The following is a 20,046-nucleotide window of genomic DNA, read 5'->3' on the forward strand; positions in this document are numbered from 1 at the left end:
ACTGTCCTCCGCCAGAAATCACATTTATAAACTAATTTCTTAAAAGTATATATATATATATATATATATATATATATATATATATAAACTATATATATAACATACCTCTTTCTAATGGCTTCGAAGCTATAACCGTTTTGATATATATTCAAATATAGAAACGAACATACTTTAAACCTTTTTCTATAGAACAGGAGGCAAGCGGGCGGATTTATCCGATGTTAAGTGTCGTCGACGATTTGTGCCACTCTACGTTGAATACGGTCAAGTGGAAGGAGCTGGTATTGGGAAGCTCCCGCCCAGAGATGAGAACAGTGAATAATGTGGGGCGGAATTTGGGCATTATTCAGTTGCAAGGTATGGCCCTCAGTAGAGTACCGTCTTGCCTTGCTGAGCACACCAAGCTTCAGGAGATTTATTTAGCCTTTCCTTCCATCCGAAATTGTACGTCTTCCAACATGGCGTTGACATATCCCAGTACTAGTGACATACCTAACGTAATCCTTTTTAAAATAAATTTAAAAATAAAAATAAACAAATCAAACGCATTCCTAAATTATCCGTACGTGTAATTAATATCAAGTAGATTAGATAAAAATAAATATACTTGACAACAAATTAAACAAATACTAATTAAATATACCTACTGAAACAAATAAACCATTAAGCTATTTAAATTATGTATTGAATAAAACAATTAAGTCATGCAGTATTCAGATTTTAAAATTGATTGTGTGTCATGAGTATTTAGTGTATTTGACTGTTTCTGTAATCTTTGTCATTCAGTTACAATCGGTGCATCGTCGAGTGTGCACGTTAGCCACGGAGCGACATCCATACGATTACGTTTATTGTGTTAAAAGTGTTTTGCTGAGTTTATTAGTGAATTTGTTCTAATATTATAAGGTAAACGTATTTAATATATTCTTAGACTTTGTATATTAACGCGAGTATGTTTGTATCCAAAATGTATTTTCGGAGCAAAATGTTTGACATAGAATGTAAATAAAATGTTATAAATACATGTTTATTAAATCTCGTAATTTTGTCTACGAATGCATGGCAAAATTTTTTATTATGCACGTTTTATATTATTTGTTTACGTTTTTCATTAACAGAGAATTGAAAATTCAGCTATGTTGATTTCAAAATTAGTCATTTACTGAACCAGCACCCCAGCCAGTAAGCATAGGACTGTGGGCTATATTATTTAAAAATTCCGATAATTATCCATATGTTTACGCTGTAAACATATGGATACAGATAGATATAATGATGCTGTTTAATATATAAAAGTGAATTTTCCGGTTTGTACAAAGTTTTAAAAAACACCATCACCACAATGAATGTTATATTTTGTTAATTTTTATATTAAAAATAAAATAATCACTTAGTTTTACAAATTATTGTTGTCGTTTTTAGAAAAAAAAAAAAGATATAACATTATTGGTAAGTAATACTAGTAATTACATATGTAAATACGACCTAATTACACTTTTCTATCTGTTACAAATAATTATTAATCACAAAGAGCGTTTGTGATAATGGCATTGTTTCAGTATGTATTACATTTAAGTAAAAGTCAACGAACTCATTTAGAAACAACAAAAATGTTGTTTCTGTTTGTTGCATTACGCAGAATCAGTGAAACTAATTTTAATGAATTGTATATACTGAAAGTAGTGAGGTAGGTACTTCATGTGTCTTGCATGACCAGGTATGTGGGGACACAACTTTGAAAGTTGTTGAGTTGAGTTGAAATAATCAGTCTTAATTTAATCAACCCTTTAATAAGAAATTTCTTCTATTCTAGTATTGACTAGGATTTTTATTTCTTTTTTTATCATTGCTCTTACCCTTGTTATAGTATATTTTTAAAGGGGATGTATTTTTATTTTGAATCGCGTTTAAAAATCCAGGGTTTCCTTCATAAGAGACTTATTATAATTATATCTATTATCTTATTATAATTATATCCTTTCCATAAGAGACTTATTATAATTATATCTATTGTACACCAGTTAGCTATAACTTCTTGGCGATTTTTTAAATCGATTCTTAGTAACGAAAGTCACTTTTAAACGTCATTTATAAACAATTAAATTTTAACACAATGTGAACTCTTTGAAATCACATAAAATCGAATAAAAATACGTTACTTTTTTCTTACAATAATTGCATTCGATTTGGAGTCTAACTCTGCATTAACTGAATAAATTAAAACAAAACTTGACACGACTAGAATTTGCATGATAAATTCTTGTAAATTGTAATGATATTATGTAAAGTACAGTTTCATGATGTGTTCTGTCCTGTATCTGATCCTTTACAGGCCTGCTTTTTTACGGTTGAAAGCTTTCATAAATAATAATAGCTAATTGTTTATTTAGAAAGAAAGTGGTACATTTAACGGAATTTTGTATATAGTCATCTCAATATCTATAACGTTATCGGAACCTTGGGACAGTCCGGTAAATTTAACATTGAAGTCGGGATCACAATTTCTAATAGGAGTAATAGAGTACCGTAGCTGGTCTCACTATGAAGGGAAAACAATCCTATGATCCATTAAATATATTTATTAAACCTAAACATTGGTTGGCTCGGTTATAATAATGTTATTTTTACATAAAAACTAAATGCTGATTCAACTATTATTTACTACGATAATAATTGTAAAATTGCATTGTACACGTGCATATGTTTCATAATGCATTCCTTGTTAATTCCATAAATAATAGAACACGTGTTAAACAGACCTCTTGTCTATGGGTGGGGGCTTAACGTTTTTGTAATTATCTTTACATATAAATAATAATTACCCAATGACGTAAAAATATAAGATTACGAATGAATATGAAATATAAATAAAACGTTTATCTTTCATCCAGCAAGAAATCTCTCTTTCTAAAATATTGTTTTTGGTTTACACTTACACTTCAATTATATTTTCTTGTAGTTTATATTTTCTTTCTCTTTATTTTACAAAATAATATAATATAATCAGAATATGTTACATTAAAATAACCGCTGTGGTTTGTATTAATGTAACCATAGCAGTCTTGTTTAGCAGCGCGACAATTGCATATAGTAGTATTTTAATTTACTATTTATCTTAGTTAGCTAAGGCTATCTAATATCTGATTGGGTAGACCATTTATTAGCACCATTTATAGAAGTAATACTAGCCGCTCTACAGTGAGCCTTCAGATCACGGCATGCTGCTGCCTCGAATAACGCCGGGTCTACGTTAATTTTACAGTAAAGAGTGCGTTAAACCAATATTATTTTTAAAACCAAAATAAACCCAAGTCGACAATTATAATATTTCTACGATCACTGTCCGCGTCGTTTCGGATCCTTAAATTTTTACGTTTTGTCTGAAATTGCAGTTGAATATTAACGGAGCCCATACTATGAATAGCATGGGCGTATGTTATAGCGTCATAATACTTTTATGCTAATACTTATGTACTGTGTCTCATCGTTTTACGTGCGGCCAAGGATACCTTTGTAGTCTTAAGATCCATTTCATTCATGTCCATTTAAGAGATAGTTACGAAATAATCTAATATTACCTTATACTGTGTATAGTCTTATCTTTAGTTACAAATTTGAATTCTTCTTTAACAAATTAACCTTGACCCTCTGATAACATATTGGTCTCTTTAGTACTCTTATAGTAATTACTTCGCGCAATCGTTCTATTCATTGGTTCAGCAAGCGTAAAGCAACCCCGAATATGAATAGATTTGACCCATTTTCAACCAGCTTATAAACTTTACTTCCGAAACGTTTTACGATTACCGTCTTATTCAAAGCGACCGCTTGAAGTTGTAATATATTTATACAATTAAACTATAATATAGATGATAAATGTATAATTGTTCTTTTGATTTAAATGTATAGAATTTCAAAATGTGTCTTTGTCACGGAGTCGGCAGATATAGTTTTTTTTTTTAATTAATCAACTACGTAAATGTGTTAATCACGTACTTTTAAATGTTGAGGAATGTGCTGGTATTAGTCAAAACAATGTGTGAACCATTAATTCTACAATATTCAGGGATAGGTTAGACGGAATTTCTTAAGTTTACGTTCTTGGGGTTGACAGCAACCATTGTAAGTATACCAGCGATTGTGATATAAATATCAGTAATACCAATGCGATTGCTCTATTTGTTTGAGACAATACGTCAAGTAGCATTTATTTGCCGCGTGGACATCTTTTTTTATCACACGATGCGTTGCTCGGATCACGCTTATTTTCATTTTAACAGATTTTTATGTGTCAATCGCGCTTAGACATTTATAAATCGATTCTATAATCTACTTGTGTATGTATCAAAGGAACGTAATTTAAAAGTATTTTTTATTTATGTGTAGAGTTAAAAATAATTATTTTCTTTGTATATATTTATATTGTTTGCCAAGTGATTTTTTACTCAAGGTACAAAATTTATGTCAAAATGAGTAATTGTCTTTCTTACTTGTTTCCTTTGTAAGGTTTGCACAATGAAAGCCAGAATTATCATTTGTTCGACACATGTTTGCATTTGTGACGTTATCACCGTTAGGTTTTAAATATTGCGTGGGGTTGCACTGTTTGATACAGGAATAATTAAGATGTCAATAAATATAAGCATTTTTCTGTGATCTTAAAACAAAGAGATACTTAAAGATAAAAATATATTATGTAGAAAAATATTTACAATTTTTATTACATACAACTGTTCAATATATTGCATGCAAGGTTGTCATTACTATTTTAAATGCATATTTCATTATTTACACATTCTAAGTAATCTTGCATTAAAGGTAGAGATAATACAAGGAAGCTAATCCCATACGAGTCTATTAAACAAACAATGGCCAGTTAAAGGCATCTAGTAATGATGCTGTAACACGCTATCATAAGATTTTTACACACGTACGTTTTTTTTTAAACAAATCACATACAAAAATCTCATTATATCTTGCTTAAAACATATATGATTACCATCTATGCTTTTTCTGTCATTTCCATATAACAACAACTGTCTTAGCATTTCCCGTGTTACTGTGCCTATTTCATAAATATTTTTCTTCATGGTCCTATACGATCCGTCAATCCTTCAAATATAAAACAATAATTCTTAAACCGGTAAACTAAGGCATCAAAATATAAGCCCCCGAAGTCTCCACTATTGGCAGTATAAAATATAATATCCTTGCCTATATCTGGACATAACTGGACGTGAACGTAACAAATTCCATGAAATCCTCGAAGTACCATAAGAAGGAAAATCAAATTAGAGCAAACAATCATGCCTTAACAAGATAAAACCGACTGAAAATAAGAGTACTTGTGATAACACTAATGGCAAGTTACGTAAGATATTATTCGCAAATAGGGTCGCGTTACATACTGATAACATCGTTTTTAATTAAATCATTTCAACAAACTGTGTTTTGTTTTAATATATGAAAAAGTAAATAAGTTTTGAACCTTTGGACGCATTAAAACAGTATCTTCGCTTTGGTCAGCTTAGGAAATATCTATTAAGTATAAATGTTGTGGCACGTTATATTATTATAACAATTTTTGCATTATTAATTCTGGACAGCTCTCGATTACAGTCGACAAAACTAAGCATAATTATAATTAAATTAGATACCTTTTTTGATTGATATATTGAGTGTAAATGAATCGTTTTCATTGTGTTAGCTTTAGATTTATTTTGTTTACAACAATAATTACAAAATAATCAATAATAATAATAATTGAGTGGAAGCAAATGTTTCTTACCTAACCTCGTCATTCAAATTACACATTAACTCTCTCTATATTCTCTAGATTTCCGTTTCAAATAAACACAGAGGACTGATGTTGTAAAATTACTTTGGCACTACAACCATTTTAGATCTGGGCCTTAGATTTCTGTAACTGTTTCGTGATCATTTGTCAGCCTGACACACGCCGTCGACTTTTTCGGCCTCAGGTTTCCTCACGATGTTATCCTTCCCCGTTCGACTGAATGTTAAATGGGAACATAGAAAGAAAGTCCATTAGTGCACAGCCGGGGTTCGAACCCAGGGAGCATAGTCACAACCTGAAGCCATTAGGCCAACACTGCTATTTGGTTGACAGTTAATTACCATTGGTTAATTGCAAAACCCTAATCAGTCCTTTCTTTGTTTCAGATTTACTCTTACCGTACTATGAAGTACTTACGCCAAAGATAAACACAACAATGACTAACTTCGGTGCTTCCTTCTTCCTTCCATAATTTAAGATGCCCAACACCAAACATCACTTAAAGTAGGGTTCTTTAGCTGTAAATTCTAACGTAAGATATTGTCAAAGAATAAAGATGTCACACGGCGGCGTGAAGACGAGAAACGGGGATGGAGAGAATGTTGAGTCATCTCGAGAGGGTTCCGAGAGTCTAGCACCGCCCCCTGATGGAGGCTGGGGGTGGATGGTGGTTTTCGCATCATTTATGATACACATTGTCAGTGAGTACGCATTTATTTTGCACGCTTGTTGATCTTATTGAGTAATCCTAGCATCATGATCAGTATTCTTGTGTCGAATTTTATGTTTTTTCAAAGAAAATTACTTAAGTATATCTAAATCCCACTATTTTGTGGCCATTACAGTGCGTTCGTTCGCAGGAAATAATAATTAAAAGATCTGAAAAAGAGTATCGAAAAAACTTAGGTTATAAAAATACTTGCAATTGCAAAAATAAACAATTTCCACATGTTGTAAGACCGATTTAGTTCAATGAAAACCTCTAATCAAATAAAATGCTATTCGAACGTAAGGTCAGACCTGCTGCATTATTCATTTATTTACTGGGCACTTGGAATATTTCTTTTTTATGTTATTTAATTTCAATTACAACAAATTATTATCTTTTAAATTGTGATATGACAATCTTGACTTAATCATTTCATTTGTGTACACATGGTTGTGTCATGCAGCGGGCTTATCGTTATTAAGCAATATCCAAAATAAAAGTTATAAACTTAATATAATACTGCATAGAAATAAAATATTTCAATAAATATTTAAATTTATACTAAAAGAGAAATTAATCGTTTTAATTATAACCTCACGATTGCAATAAACGCATATGTATATTTGCAGTGGCATTGACTGCTCATAAACAACGTGCAATATAATTTGGGGTCATTGTCTTGGAAGATACTCGATTCCTCATTACTAAATGCTACCTTCATAATGTCCATATATATAGGGATATTGTTATGCCCTCATAACGCAGACACAGATCTGCATCTGTTCTACTAACAGAATCTAACTAGTCTACCTACTATTTTAACTTATCTATTAATCATAGAATTTCCCGAAAAAGGTTTTCATTGTTATGGTTTTCTATGGTGATTGATTATTTACTGATATATTTTGCTTGTCTCCAGAAGTGTGTCCAAACTAAAGTTTTTAATTATTTAACTAACATCAAAAATCCCGAGGGGATGGTTAACGATTTGACGTCTGTTTTTTTTACAAATCAGTAGTAGTAGTAAAAGAATTTAAAAAAACTTATGAAAGAAAATCTTTGTTCATTAAATCATACGTAAAATCTTCTAGGTATGTGTATTTTATTATATTGATTTAAAGAAGCTATTTTGCTTCTACTACGACTGGTATTAGCGGGATCCACTTGACACTGTAAAAGTACTAAATTATATTTATTAACAAAAACAGTGATCTTTCTATTTCACTGCGTAAACTTGACAGAAAGAGATAACACCAGTGAAAACCGTTTTTATTTCTAAATAGGTTAAGATTCATATATCTTACGTAAAAAGCTTATCAAACAAAGATTAGTTTCATCAGAGGACAAAAGCTTTGTGCGAACTCGCAGCGTCATAGTGACGTATTTAATGACGCTTTTCGCTAACACGCATATAAAATCTGCCCGACCGCACCAAACACTAAATACAGACTATTATTTTTAATTCACATGATCCGTTCTTCATTAGCACTAATGAAAATACTCAAATAATAAAACTATGCTAAAGGGTTATTGTAGTAATTTCCTTGGTTGTTGAATAATTTCTATGTTCGCAAGGAATGGCTTATGAAGAGATTCCACTGGTTTTTTGTAGTCATATTATAGTCGGTCAAAGATGAACAATAGCTGTAAGCTAAATTTCGCCATAAATGAATTTTGAGAATGTGGATTAAATATGACTGATTCTGATTAATATGTGTTAAAGAAGTATTTTCTGTTTATATACAAAAAATTTATTTCGAGTGAAGACAAAACTTTACTTAATTAATAGGTTTATTCGTATTAAATATAAATATAATTTACGCCTTTCTCTTAAGTTACGATAAAAATTAGACCCATAAATTGAAATATCCGATAACACGCTTAACGTCGCTTTGAAATATAAAACTATAATGTACATTAATATTACTTTACTATATAAAACGATAGACACTTAACAAAAAACAATCGTACAATGTACTAGAACTATTGCTCGTAATCCAGTGTGACTGTTGTGCAAATGCATAGCCGACAACATTAGGGGTCTTAAGATCGCAATGTAAAGTTTTAAGCGATTAAATGAACTTATTAATTGACACTTTATTTTGTGACAATATTTAACATTATACCGTCGGTCGTAGGTTCAATCCCTGGCTGTGCATCATTGGAATTTCTTTTTATCTGTACAAGGAAACCGACTTTGCTTTAGACACAAAATGTTGACGGCGTGTGTCAGGCATAGGAGCATACCTACTGTCCTATCAGATTGACAAATTATCTTGAAACATATACAGAAATCTATGACCCAGACCTGAAAAATGGTTGTAGTGCCTGATTTATATTAATAATACATATTACTTCGAATCAAAGATGCTAAAATAGTGTCACCGCCTATTGTGACAGATCGCTATATGTCATTTGTGACATTGACAACAACATAAAACGTATCATCATAGTTATCATTATTACATATTACGATAAATTAAATGAGTTACGAACGGTTACCGGGGTGAAGACGAAAAGTATTTGGATATCAAATCTAACTCAAACGACATAGGTGATAAATGACACCTAAAAATAACCTAAATTCATTATTGTTTTATATATACATCAGTTCTTATTATATCTCAACACGAGCACCATTTATATTTGGCACAATTTAGAATAAACGTTTCGGACAACGCAAATAATGATTCAGAAATCATTGAACTAATTTAATTGTCATTACGAGATATAATTTATATTCAGAACAAGCTTTGAACGTAGGTTACAACTGTACGACTGAAATTGCATTATTTAAATTCTAGCGGACCGTCTCGACTACGCTTTAAATATATATAGCCCTGTGTTGCTCAGGAATAACTTAGAATTTTCATGTTGATAATATGTAATTGTAGTAATAGAGATAATTAATTGGTAAAATATAACAATATAGTATATGATTCAGATAGCACCAACGTCACATTAATGTGTCCATTGTTCTTGATTTTGCATTTTGTATACATAACTTATGTAAATGGGGAATTCATCATGTGTCTTATTAGATATAAAATCATTTTATGCGACTCTAATACCATACCATAAGAGTATATTTATGTTGTACAGTAAAATCTGTATATTGATTAGATTATGAATGTAATTGTGTATCTAATAATCTCAAAGGAAGTTATTAAAAACTAAAATAAAACTTTTATGATAACAAAATTATATCTATAGTCCAACTAAGCAGACTTTCCACTAGCACGACATCGGTATCTACGCGAATTAAACCGCGAGCTACTTTTCGGCTAGTTAATTATATTTATATATATAATACTTGCCTACAGCTCTGTGGCGTTGTTATCATTATGTATTGCTTTATACATTACAGAAGCTGGTATTTACTTGCAAACAGTAATTAATTGAAGATTACTAATATATATCTACTAGAAAACGGCCTACCTTGGCTTGAATAATGATGTAATAATGATATAAGTGTATATGAAATTAAATTGTTAATAATGATTCACTGTTTGCATTGGCTTTTGACCTTATTATCAATTGCATCCTGACCATACTAATATTATCACATAACAATGTTATATAAACAATTATGTTATATAATAGTTCTTAAAGCTTTAGTTAAAGTAACAATGAAACTACCATTCAGGTGGTGATAATCATAATACGGCTGGACAGATTTTAATGAATTTTTCATAAATGGGATCATGTGGTTTCGAGAATGGTTCAGATTTAAAATTACATTATTTTTTTGTATTTAAGAGATGTGTACAGCAGAAAGTTATAGTAACTATATATATTGCTGTAACAAGTCATTTTTAAACCTATTTAAAATAACTGAAGAAGGACATATAGTTTTTCCGGTTCGGACGTATAATTTTATTTTATCTTGTATATGACTCAAAAAGAACGTATATTTATAATTGTTGGACCAATCAGCTCCATTAAATACTAATAAGAAAGTATTAAATTCACGAAAGTGTTTGGACTTTTGCTAGATTTGTCTCTGAAAATTAAATTTCCTTATAAAAACTGATTTTGATGTGTGTCTATTCTCAAGGACTTAGAATTAATTTATTCGAAAATGACACTACCGGAAACTTTTCCTTTCGTCATTTCAAGGCTTATGCAATAAGATTTTTTAAATATTGTAATCATAAGTATTCCAAAGATGTACGATAATTATTTTTAAAATATATTTTTTTTAAAATACACCTTCTTAATATCGGTTCGTAGATCGATACAGATGATATTCATGTGATTATACTAATTTCAAAACTGAACACTATAATAATATATTAATGTTCGATTCTTAGTAATTTTTGCTTGTAAAACATACCCAAACCAGTTTGCGACAAAAGGGACATAAGCACTAGAATTATTCCTAAAGTAAGATTCAGAGGCGAGATTTGCTAGGTATGATGCATAAAGGCACCTAGTACACGGCAGTCACTCCCACCCGTTCCGTTTAGAATTTGGGAATTATGTCTAGTCATCCGTTGTTCCTCTGTCACTAATATTACATATTGTCTTTACGAGAGTACTACAATTAATAAAACGTCATTATTACGCGAATTCACTACATACTACATTTTTATTTATTCCTTGAACTCTGAAGGTTTTTATGGCATAGGAAAATTTTATAGAAAAACCAGTTCCTCTTCTGTCATTCTGAACGCAACTTACTATAAGCCATGTAATTATAATGTTTTATTTTATTTTGTATTGAGGAAATATACAGTATTGTTACTGCAGTTTGCTTAAAACTTCGCTTCCTCAGTGTGTGCTTTTTATTTCGGAAAAGCGTACAGTCTCTAAGGGGTAGTATAGTAAATATTCTATATGTAACAACTAAAAAGGTAGGCTTAGTAAAAAATCATATGAAGGTCAAATTAAGTTCTCGGGGGTAGCTATTTATTATTTTCGACATGCGACGCTATTCAGAAGTATCTGTTACTTGAATTTTCTTTTTTCATACATTATTTAAATACTTATTACCATAAATATTATTCTAAGCGTGTCTTTTGTCCTTTATAAGTCTTAACGTCATCTGTTTATCATGAAATACTTGGACTTACTGCCCTTTAGGATTAGCCTTGTTTATAACAATGAAGGTAAACCCTCAATGTTAGAAACAAGGCCTCTTAAGTCTTTGAAGATCTTTTTAATATAGCATGAGTTATCATAAACAAAGAAAAAAAACAATAGGTTACAGATCAGTGAAGTCACCTAGTAACCAATATCACTATTATATATATCTTTTGTGTCAATATCAATCAATAGCACTTATCGGCTTTTGATAATTTCGACAATCGGATAATTTTACTACCGTTGAATACGGTACATAATCTTGATTGGGATATAAAGAAGTTGTTGAGTATTTCTTGAAAGCATGTTATGATTTAAATCTCTATGATGTAATGATAGAAATTAATTTTTATTTCATTAATTTAACCAAATAGGTTGCGATTGCGGGACATCCCAATGTGGCAAGCAAAAAAACGGCAAAAATTTACTGTTAAAGATTAAAATATATACAAAATACCTAACTATTTCTAGCACTACAGGACAGTTCCTGTAGTATACATACAGTAACATATAGAAAACCTTTTGTCAGTTCACTTAACGGACAATTAATAAGTCCGTTAATATATTAAGTTCGTTAAGTATTTCACTCCAATGTGTAATGTAAGCTCGTTTAAAAGATTTAGTATGTTTAGCCCAGTTAAGTTTACTTTACCTTTTAAAATACATCTAAAATTATATTATAATAAGTATAGTACTCATGATTACAAATAAGCATTAGTACTATACTTTAACCATTTAATTATTCTTCCGAGAAGTGTGTTAACCTCTGGTGTGTAGCAGTGGCAAAACAACCATTTAGGTCTGAGCCTCAGATTTCAGTATCTGTTTCATGGTCAGTTTCTTTTTTTTCTAAAATAGGAGATCACTCCAGCTCTTTACATTTAAAAGGACTGGGCTGGAAATAGCTGGTGTGTAGCTTGGTGGATAATTCTCTAAGAGTATTCATACATTTCGTTTTAAAGGTAAAAACTTAATATTTTAAAACCCTTCAGTCACGGAATTTATAACTATAATACGGTTCAAAATGAAACATTTTATTTATAAATCACTATACTTTCTTTGTCCTCATCTTCTTTCGGCCATTCAACATACCTTCAACCAAATCAAATAAATAGTCGTGATTTTATGAACATCCGTTCAGTTAATTTAAAGAGTACTTATCCGCCTACTCATATTGTACGTCATAATATCGTTTAGGGCAATTGAAATGAACAGATTTGTAATAAAGAACATTCTAAAATATCCGACTCCTATTGAAGTAACGTTGTTCATTTCATTTGAAGCAAATGGCGCGAACGAAGAATATGCTTTCGATTTATAGCGAAACAACAGTAGTTTCAGGTTTGTAGACACATCACTTACTGGTCTAAAAAAATATCAATGAAAACAGTGGGTTCATCCATTAGGATGTATGAAAACTTACTGCGTCTGTTAACGTACGAGACTTCAATGTAATTAACTAAATATTAAGGAAAATATTTCACGCCTAGGCTAAATAATCACGCAGTGTTGGGAACAAATACATTAGTAAGACAGGAAGTTTTAATTACCATAAAGATATGGTGCTGTATATGTTATAGTTAACTTTAACTATACAAACTACATATAGGAGCTTTCAAGTTCACAACCGGAAGCTTTCTCCACCGGAACTTTCTTTTGTTCTATATGTCATGGTATTGTATACAAAGTACCAATCATGTTAACCCAGTTTTGTTACAGCACCTGATAAAATGCATTGACACGTGTGATAAATTATCACGTGGTCACATCGTTACAGGCCATGTGACGAGTGTAGTTCAACAAAATATCTGCAGACGAAAGATTGTATATTAGGTTTTTTTAAATATAAATAAATATTGTATACTATGTTCTGACTGTTCTGGCTGACAACTGTATTTTTAAAGTTCCATACAATTTTTTATCTTAATTAAGGACTTCATGTTAAAGTTTCTAGTCTCTCCCCAGTTATTGTTCTTCTATCCCTATGTAACCAAACTGAATATGTTGATTCTCCTTTACTTACTATTATATTGTAATTTTATTAACACTCAGTTTCATGCTTATTTCACACTAACGAACCCGACAGACGTTGTCCTGTCTTAACTAAGAACATTGATTTCGAATTGGTATAATTAACTAAAAATACTTTATGATATACAACATTCTTTGTTCGTTTTTCTGACGAGTATATCAATAGTTTTGTTGGTATTCCGACCCGGCAACAGGCGACATATAACTGGCCATGTGAAAAACATGGATTTCCAAGATTTATGTCATAAACAATTAGCGTCTGTAAATATTTTATATGTATTTTATCGATATAATAACTCCGATTGAAGCATTTGTTTAAAACCATATTCACTTTTCTTACATCCTCTTTCACGATATTTGCTGCATGCATTCTGTCAATGTTATGTCAAACGCCATTAGGTTACATGAAAAAAGTTTGAATTGTAAAAGCTCTGAAAATGCACTGAAAAAACAAATTTGCTATCGTAACAAAAGTCATGATTACTTAATATGGTCGTTAAGTATTCTTAAATTTTCCGCGCAATTTTCATATTTTTTAATTTCATAAGAACCTTCTCCTGGAAATAACAAACACAACAAAAAATACATAGCGAATTCGGCCCAGCCGTTCACGCGTGATGCCGTGACCAAGGGAAATAGGGATTCATTTTTATATATATAGATATAGATTGTTGTCTTTACGCCTGAAAAGGACAGAGAAAGATGGTTCGTTGGTTCGATAATGTCAATTTAAAAATAATAACCATAAGCTTGTGATTGTGTTCATTTTTATTATGCAAATAAATATTTTCTTTCAGCCGATGGCATGACCTACTCGTTTGGCGTGTTCTATGCAGAATTCCTGACCTACTTCAATGAGGGCAAAGGCAAGACTGCGTGGATCGTGTCTATCCTTGTCGGGGTCACCCTTAGTTCAGGTTAGTTTTATAGCTATACAATCATAGCATTAAGCATACGCGAACATTTCAACATACTTCAAAATTCCATCAGATTTTTGTTTATATGTAAGGCTCGGAGATATGAGTAATTAAACCAACGAATGCTTGAATAATACTGACTCTATATTAGAATAAATGTTCCTTGAATACTAGATACAGATCTATAGAATTAAATTATGTAGAGGTGACGCCAAATATATAGAACATGGCGCAAAGGGATAGGAGTCTCACCAGTAGCGAATCCGTCAGCGGTCTTTTATTTTGTACTACGCAATGCAACACATTGCACTACGTGGCGAGTTTTAATTAACTTGCAAGTTTTTTTATGGCAGTAGATTTTAGTAGTTAAAAATACATTGCGAAACTGTAATAATAATTGATGTATCAAATACATTAAAACTAAATTCTATACTACAAATGAAACCTTTTGTCTCTGATTTCTTGTTTATTTGCGTAGCGAAGCCAGCCCAAATCACTGTACATTTTATATTTTTGTGTTGAAATATTTATTACGCTATAACGAATGGACTTTCATATTTCTCAAATTAGAATACAGTATTCCTTTGATAGATAAAACATAAATTTAATTTAACATGCTATTTCGTTGAATTTATGACCTCTAGACGTACGAAAACATTATTGATTAACTTAACGAAGCATAACTGAATATTTCATTATGTTAAGCAAGCAAACTCTGAGAGCCTCAGTAATAACATATTTATAACAAAGCTGTTTAACTAAAAGTAGCATCACACTAAAACGTGAAACGTAATTCAAACCTAGTTTTAAGATCTATAAAATGTTTGCCTATAAATTTTTATTAAGCTCGAAACAAAATTATATCTTTATAAACCTGTTCGTATGATATATGACGTATAGATCCATTACCTGAAACTTCCAAAAGCGATTCCGATGCCATCGTTTTTGTATGCAATTTTAATACATTTATGTTATGAAAACTACATCAAGAGTCCGTAGCGCTGATGCCACAATCACATGCTAACAATACATTATTAAAATCGCTGTCGCTATTGGAAAGTCCTGGATCCGATTACTGGCATCATAATGTTTTTTTTTATATATTTCTAGTACTGATAGTTTTATATTCATGCATTTTCTCATTATTGTTAAATAAAAGCCTAGAAATTATTATGATTCATGAACTTTCCTTTAAATATTAGGTTATTTAGTCATTGTATAATACTTTGTTACTTGTAATACAATTTTATTCAATTAAGTTTTCACTCAATTACGTAAGCACTTCCTTCTACCATAAGATGTACTTCTCTTTTCTTTGTTCTTTAGAAAACTTTACTTTTTCCTTATAAGGGTTGTCTGGTATTTATCTCATGTAAGCGATGAAGCCGTTGCTTCCCTAATCATTTTTGTTACCTGGTTTCATATGTACCTACTTTAATGCAACGAGGTATTATCAAATAAAAATTCTATACTACATATATTTGTCATTAATTACAGGTCCAATTTCTAGTTCCTTCGTTAACCGTTGGGGATGTCGAACAGTCACCGTAGCTGGAGCGTTACTCTCTGCTCTATGCGTGGTCCTGTCGTCATTGGCCAACAATGTAAATGCTCTTATCGTAACGATTGGTGTAGGCACAGGTGTTGGTTTTGGTCTCATCTATCTGCCAGCAATTGTCAGCGTCACCGTGTGGTTCGAAAGATACAGGAGTCTTGCCACAGGTAAGTTATTATTTTTATTTCCATTTTGAAATTATGATAAATATTTTCTGGATATTCCGGTATTGTAAACTAAAAGAAATAATAATATAATAGAACCGAAAATCCTATAAAAATGTAAGAATCGCTTTGGTTACTACAAAATATACAGTTAATAAATATTTAAGGCACGTTTTTTTTAATAAAATAGGGGGCAAACGGGCAGGAGGCTCACCTGATGTTAAGTGATACCGCCGCCCATGGACACTCTCAATGCCAGAATGCTCGCGAGTGCGTTGCCGGCCTTTTAAGAATTTGTACGCTCTTTTCTTGAAGGACCCTAAGTCGAATTGATTTGGAAATACTTCAGTGGGCAGCTGGTTCCACATACCGGTGCTGCGCAGAAAAAATTGCCTTGAAAAACGCTCAGTCGCGTAAAATATAGTCTAAATATTAAGTTATTATTTTCCATTAAACAACAAATTTATTATTACAGGCATCGCCGTGTGTGGCTCGGGACTAGGAACATTCCTATTCGCGCCGATAACCTCCGCCCTCATATCGAACTATGGCTGGAGAGGCGCAATGGCTATCATTGGAGCATTAATTCTTAACTGCATCCCGCTGGGACTTATGTTCCGACCCGTTCCCGAAAGACCAAGAACACCTGTCACAGAACCAATGCTACCAAAAGTAGACAATAACAATAAGAAGAAACTCAAAAGATCTCAAAGTATAGAACATTTCCTACGAGTAAATGGGAAAGATGATGTAGCGAGACTAACTCTCTCTCAACCAGCTTTAAATAAGCAACAAGAACAAAAAATGGGCTCCCGTCATGGTAGCGGAATTATGCAAAGACCTGACGTCTTATACCAAGGTAGCATGACCAGTATATCAAGATATAGAGGTGCTTCTATTGATAGAAGGTTGACAAAAGAGGAGGCACCAGAAGAAAAGTGTGGATGGCTACCCTGCTCAAGAGAATTCAAAGTAGCGTTATCAGAAATGCTCGATATATCTCTACTGGTAGATCCTGTATTCATATTATTTTCTGTATCAAATTTTCTAACTAGTATTGGATTTTATATTCCATATGTGTATACTGTGCCAATGAGCGAGAAACTTGGCATTGAAAATCCACCTTACTTGATATCCATTATTGGTGCCTCTAATTTGGTGGGTAGGATCATTCTTGGATACATCAGCGATAAGCCCTGGGTGAATCGTCTGTTGGCTTACAATATATGCCTGACGATTGCTGGAATAAGTAAGTAAATAAATCCTCAAATATTTTTTTTGTAATTTAATATTTTTTTTTATTTAAAAAAGCTTGCCCACGCTTGATACACTCATATATTGGTACATAAGAACAGTGAATACAAGATGTTATATGACAAACACTTATAGGCAAACAAAAATCGATTCATAAATTATAAAACAAAAGGAAAATTGATTACAAAGTGTGAGGGGAGCAACTATATCCATAGATCCAGACCTAGCTCGATTATCAGAACTCTCAATAAACGAGCTAGGTTTGTATATATAAAAATCATGGTAGATCAATAAAAAACTGTATTAGCTCCATCAATTATTACTGACAATTTACCTACGCATTTGTGGTTTCAGGTACTGCAGCCGCTATGTTTTGTTGGGAATTTTGGGGTCTAGCGATGTATGCAACAGCATTCGGTTTCACTATTGGTGCTTACGTTGGCCTAACATCAGTGGTGCTAGTGGATCTCTTGGGACTAGAGAAGTTGACCAATGCCTTTGGATTGCTTTTACTATTTCAAGGAATCGCTTCACTTATTGGTCCGCCCTTTGCAGGTAATTATTTTTCTTACTTGTAAAATTCAAACACTTCACAATTCAAACTTTAACTTTAGAATGATGTGCCTTGAATGTCTATTTGTTAAGGTTAAGTGTGTCAGGTATTCATCATTTGTCATACTAATTGCTTGCAATGTAATAAATAATAGCAGATCTTTTCATACTTTACCAAAGCCCCATAGATTTTAAAGTACTCAATGTACTGTTTTTTTGTTTCTATAACACTTACTTCATTCGTTCACTAAGTGATGGTGATTATACATATGAAATTTGTAAATTCCAGGATGGCTTTATGATACGTATCAGTCCTACTCGCCAGGATTTTACGTCGCTGGCGGAACTATCTCTCTCAGCGGTATTATCCTATTTCTCATTCCTGTCTTCGAAAGAAGAAATAACAGGTGGAAGAACCAGGAAATGGTGCTGGAGCAAATTTAGCAGGACATGTTCCGAGGGGCGAAGTACGAGTGTCCAATTATCGTGCTCCACAGTCCCTCAACGTCCTCAATCACTTCATCAGAGGACACCTATTCCAACAGGGTATATACAACTAATATAGATGAAGATTTAGAACCAAAGTGTATAAAGTGTGACTATTTGGATCAAGCTCATTCCAAAAATTGTGTGTGTGAATAAGTGAGTGATATGGAGTATGTTTAATTAATAAGAGAACTTCAACAAATTGAACTTCTTACAAGCTATATACTTGTATTGCGCTATATGTTTTAAAACTGCAAATCAATGATTATTTCCATAAAATTCTAACGTACGGAAACCGATAACTTAGTTAAAATAAATAACTATTATTATTTTTGATTTCCTAAACCGTAAACTTTTATATATTAATAAGTACTAAGAATATTTGCGGAATTTAACTATATGCGGTAATAATCTACAGTAGACGTCTAAAAACTAAATCTTGGTTTCATTCTTGTCATTATGTATTGTTTTCATATTATGAAATTATATATCAAGTTAGTGTCGTAACCTCTGATCCGATAAATACTAGTAACTTCCGTAATTAATAAAAATGTCCGGTTCAGATAAATTGGCACACGCATTTGAAATTAAATATCTCGAATAAAATTATAATAATAAAAGTATCTTGCCACTACAATAACATGTATTGTTTAAGTATATAATTAAGTGCAATCCACGAAGACGAGTCTTAAAGTATGGTTAATTTAATAAATCATATTTGACACCTCATCAAAATTCAATAACGTGACCTTTTTTCGAAGTTGTTGCACAATTGCTTACATTTTTCAATTTCGTTTACACAATGAATTGCACTAAAAAAACAATTCTAGACATAATCATGGTTCTATTTTTAAAAAAGAACTGAACATGTTAATAATGGCAGGACAGTATCGCTTTCTTTAGTATACTTATAATAATACTGACCAGTATTCAACATACTAGAAAAATTAAATATTTAGTGGTTATTCCTTTTCACACTAATGCCACTTATAGAATATAAAAAGGTGACAAAACATTTTAAACTAATTTAAGCAATACAAGCTTAATTTCCCTTATCTTCGCCAGATTGTGCGTGATCGGGAAGTATTCGCGTGTACGTTTCAGTAGGGTTGTTTTGAAGGGTTTAAAACGACTTCTATGCAACTAATGACACTACAACTACAGCTAGGAAGTCATGTGCGACACGTCTTCGTAGAAAGCAACACTTATTGGCAAAATTTATTTAATTAATTTTTAAGTATGGCAATTAGCAGAACAATAATGTATTCAAGTTACATAATAGATGGCCTTATTGTGGACCAAACGAAGCTTATATTTTACAATAATATACTTTAAAAATAGGCTACTACTTTTGTATGTACAAAATACATCCTGTATTATATGATTTATTTTAAAATTAATAATGTCTAGACTGACAAATTATCGTACAAATTGTCATATGATTTTGACTGATTCAATAACTTACAGTTACCTGAGTAAAGTTACCGTTATAAAAT

General features: G+C 31.7%; 1 protein-coding gene across 1 annotated transcript; it reads left to right on the forward strand.

Moving 5' to 3' along the window:
- Positions 1 to 772: 772 nt before the first annotated feature.
- On the forward strand, positions 773 to 20,045 carry LOC123706618 (monocarboxylate transporter 12). Its single transcript, XM_045655878.1, has 7 exons — positions 773 to 906; positions 6,184 to 6,498; positions 14,420 to 14,539; positions 16,037 to 16,261; positions 16,734 to 17,507; positions 17,867 to 18,067; positions 18,354 to 20,045. The coding sequence occupies exons 2-7, from the start codon at positions 6,354 to 6,356 to the stop codon at positions 18,506 to 18,508; spliced, it is 1,620 nt and encodes a 539-aa protein (XP_045511834.1). The 5' UTR covers positions 773 to 906; positions 6,184 to 6,353; the 3' UTR covers positions 18,509 to 20,045.
- Position 20,046: the final 1 nt, after the last annotated feature.

This window comes from Pieris brassicae, chromosome 3 (genome assembly GCF_905147105.1).
Source record: "Pieris brassicae chromosome 3, ilPieBrab1.1, whole genome shotgun sequence".
Taxonomy (NCBI): Eukaryota; Metazoa; Arthropoda; class Insecta; order Lepidoptera; family Pieridae; genus Pieris; species Pieris brassicae.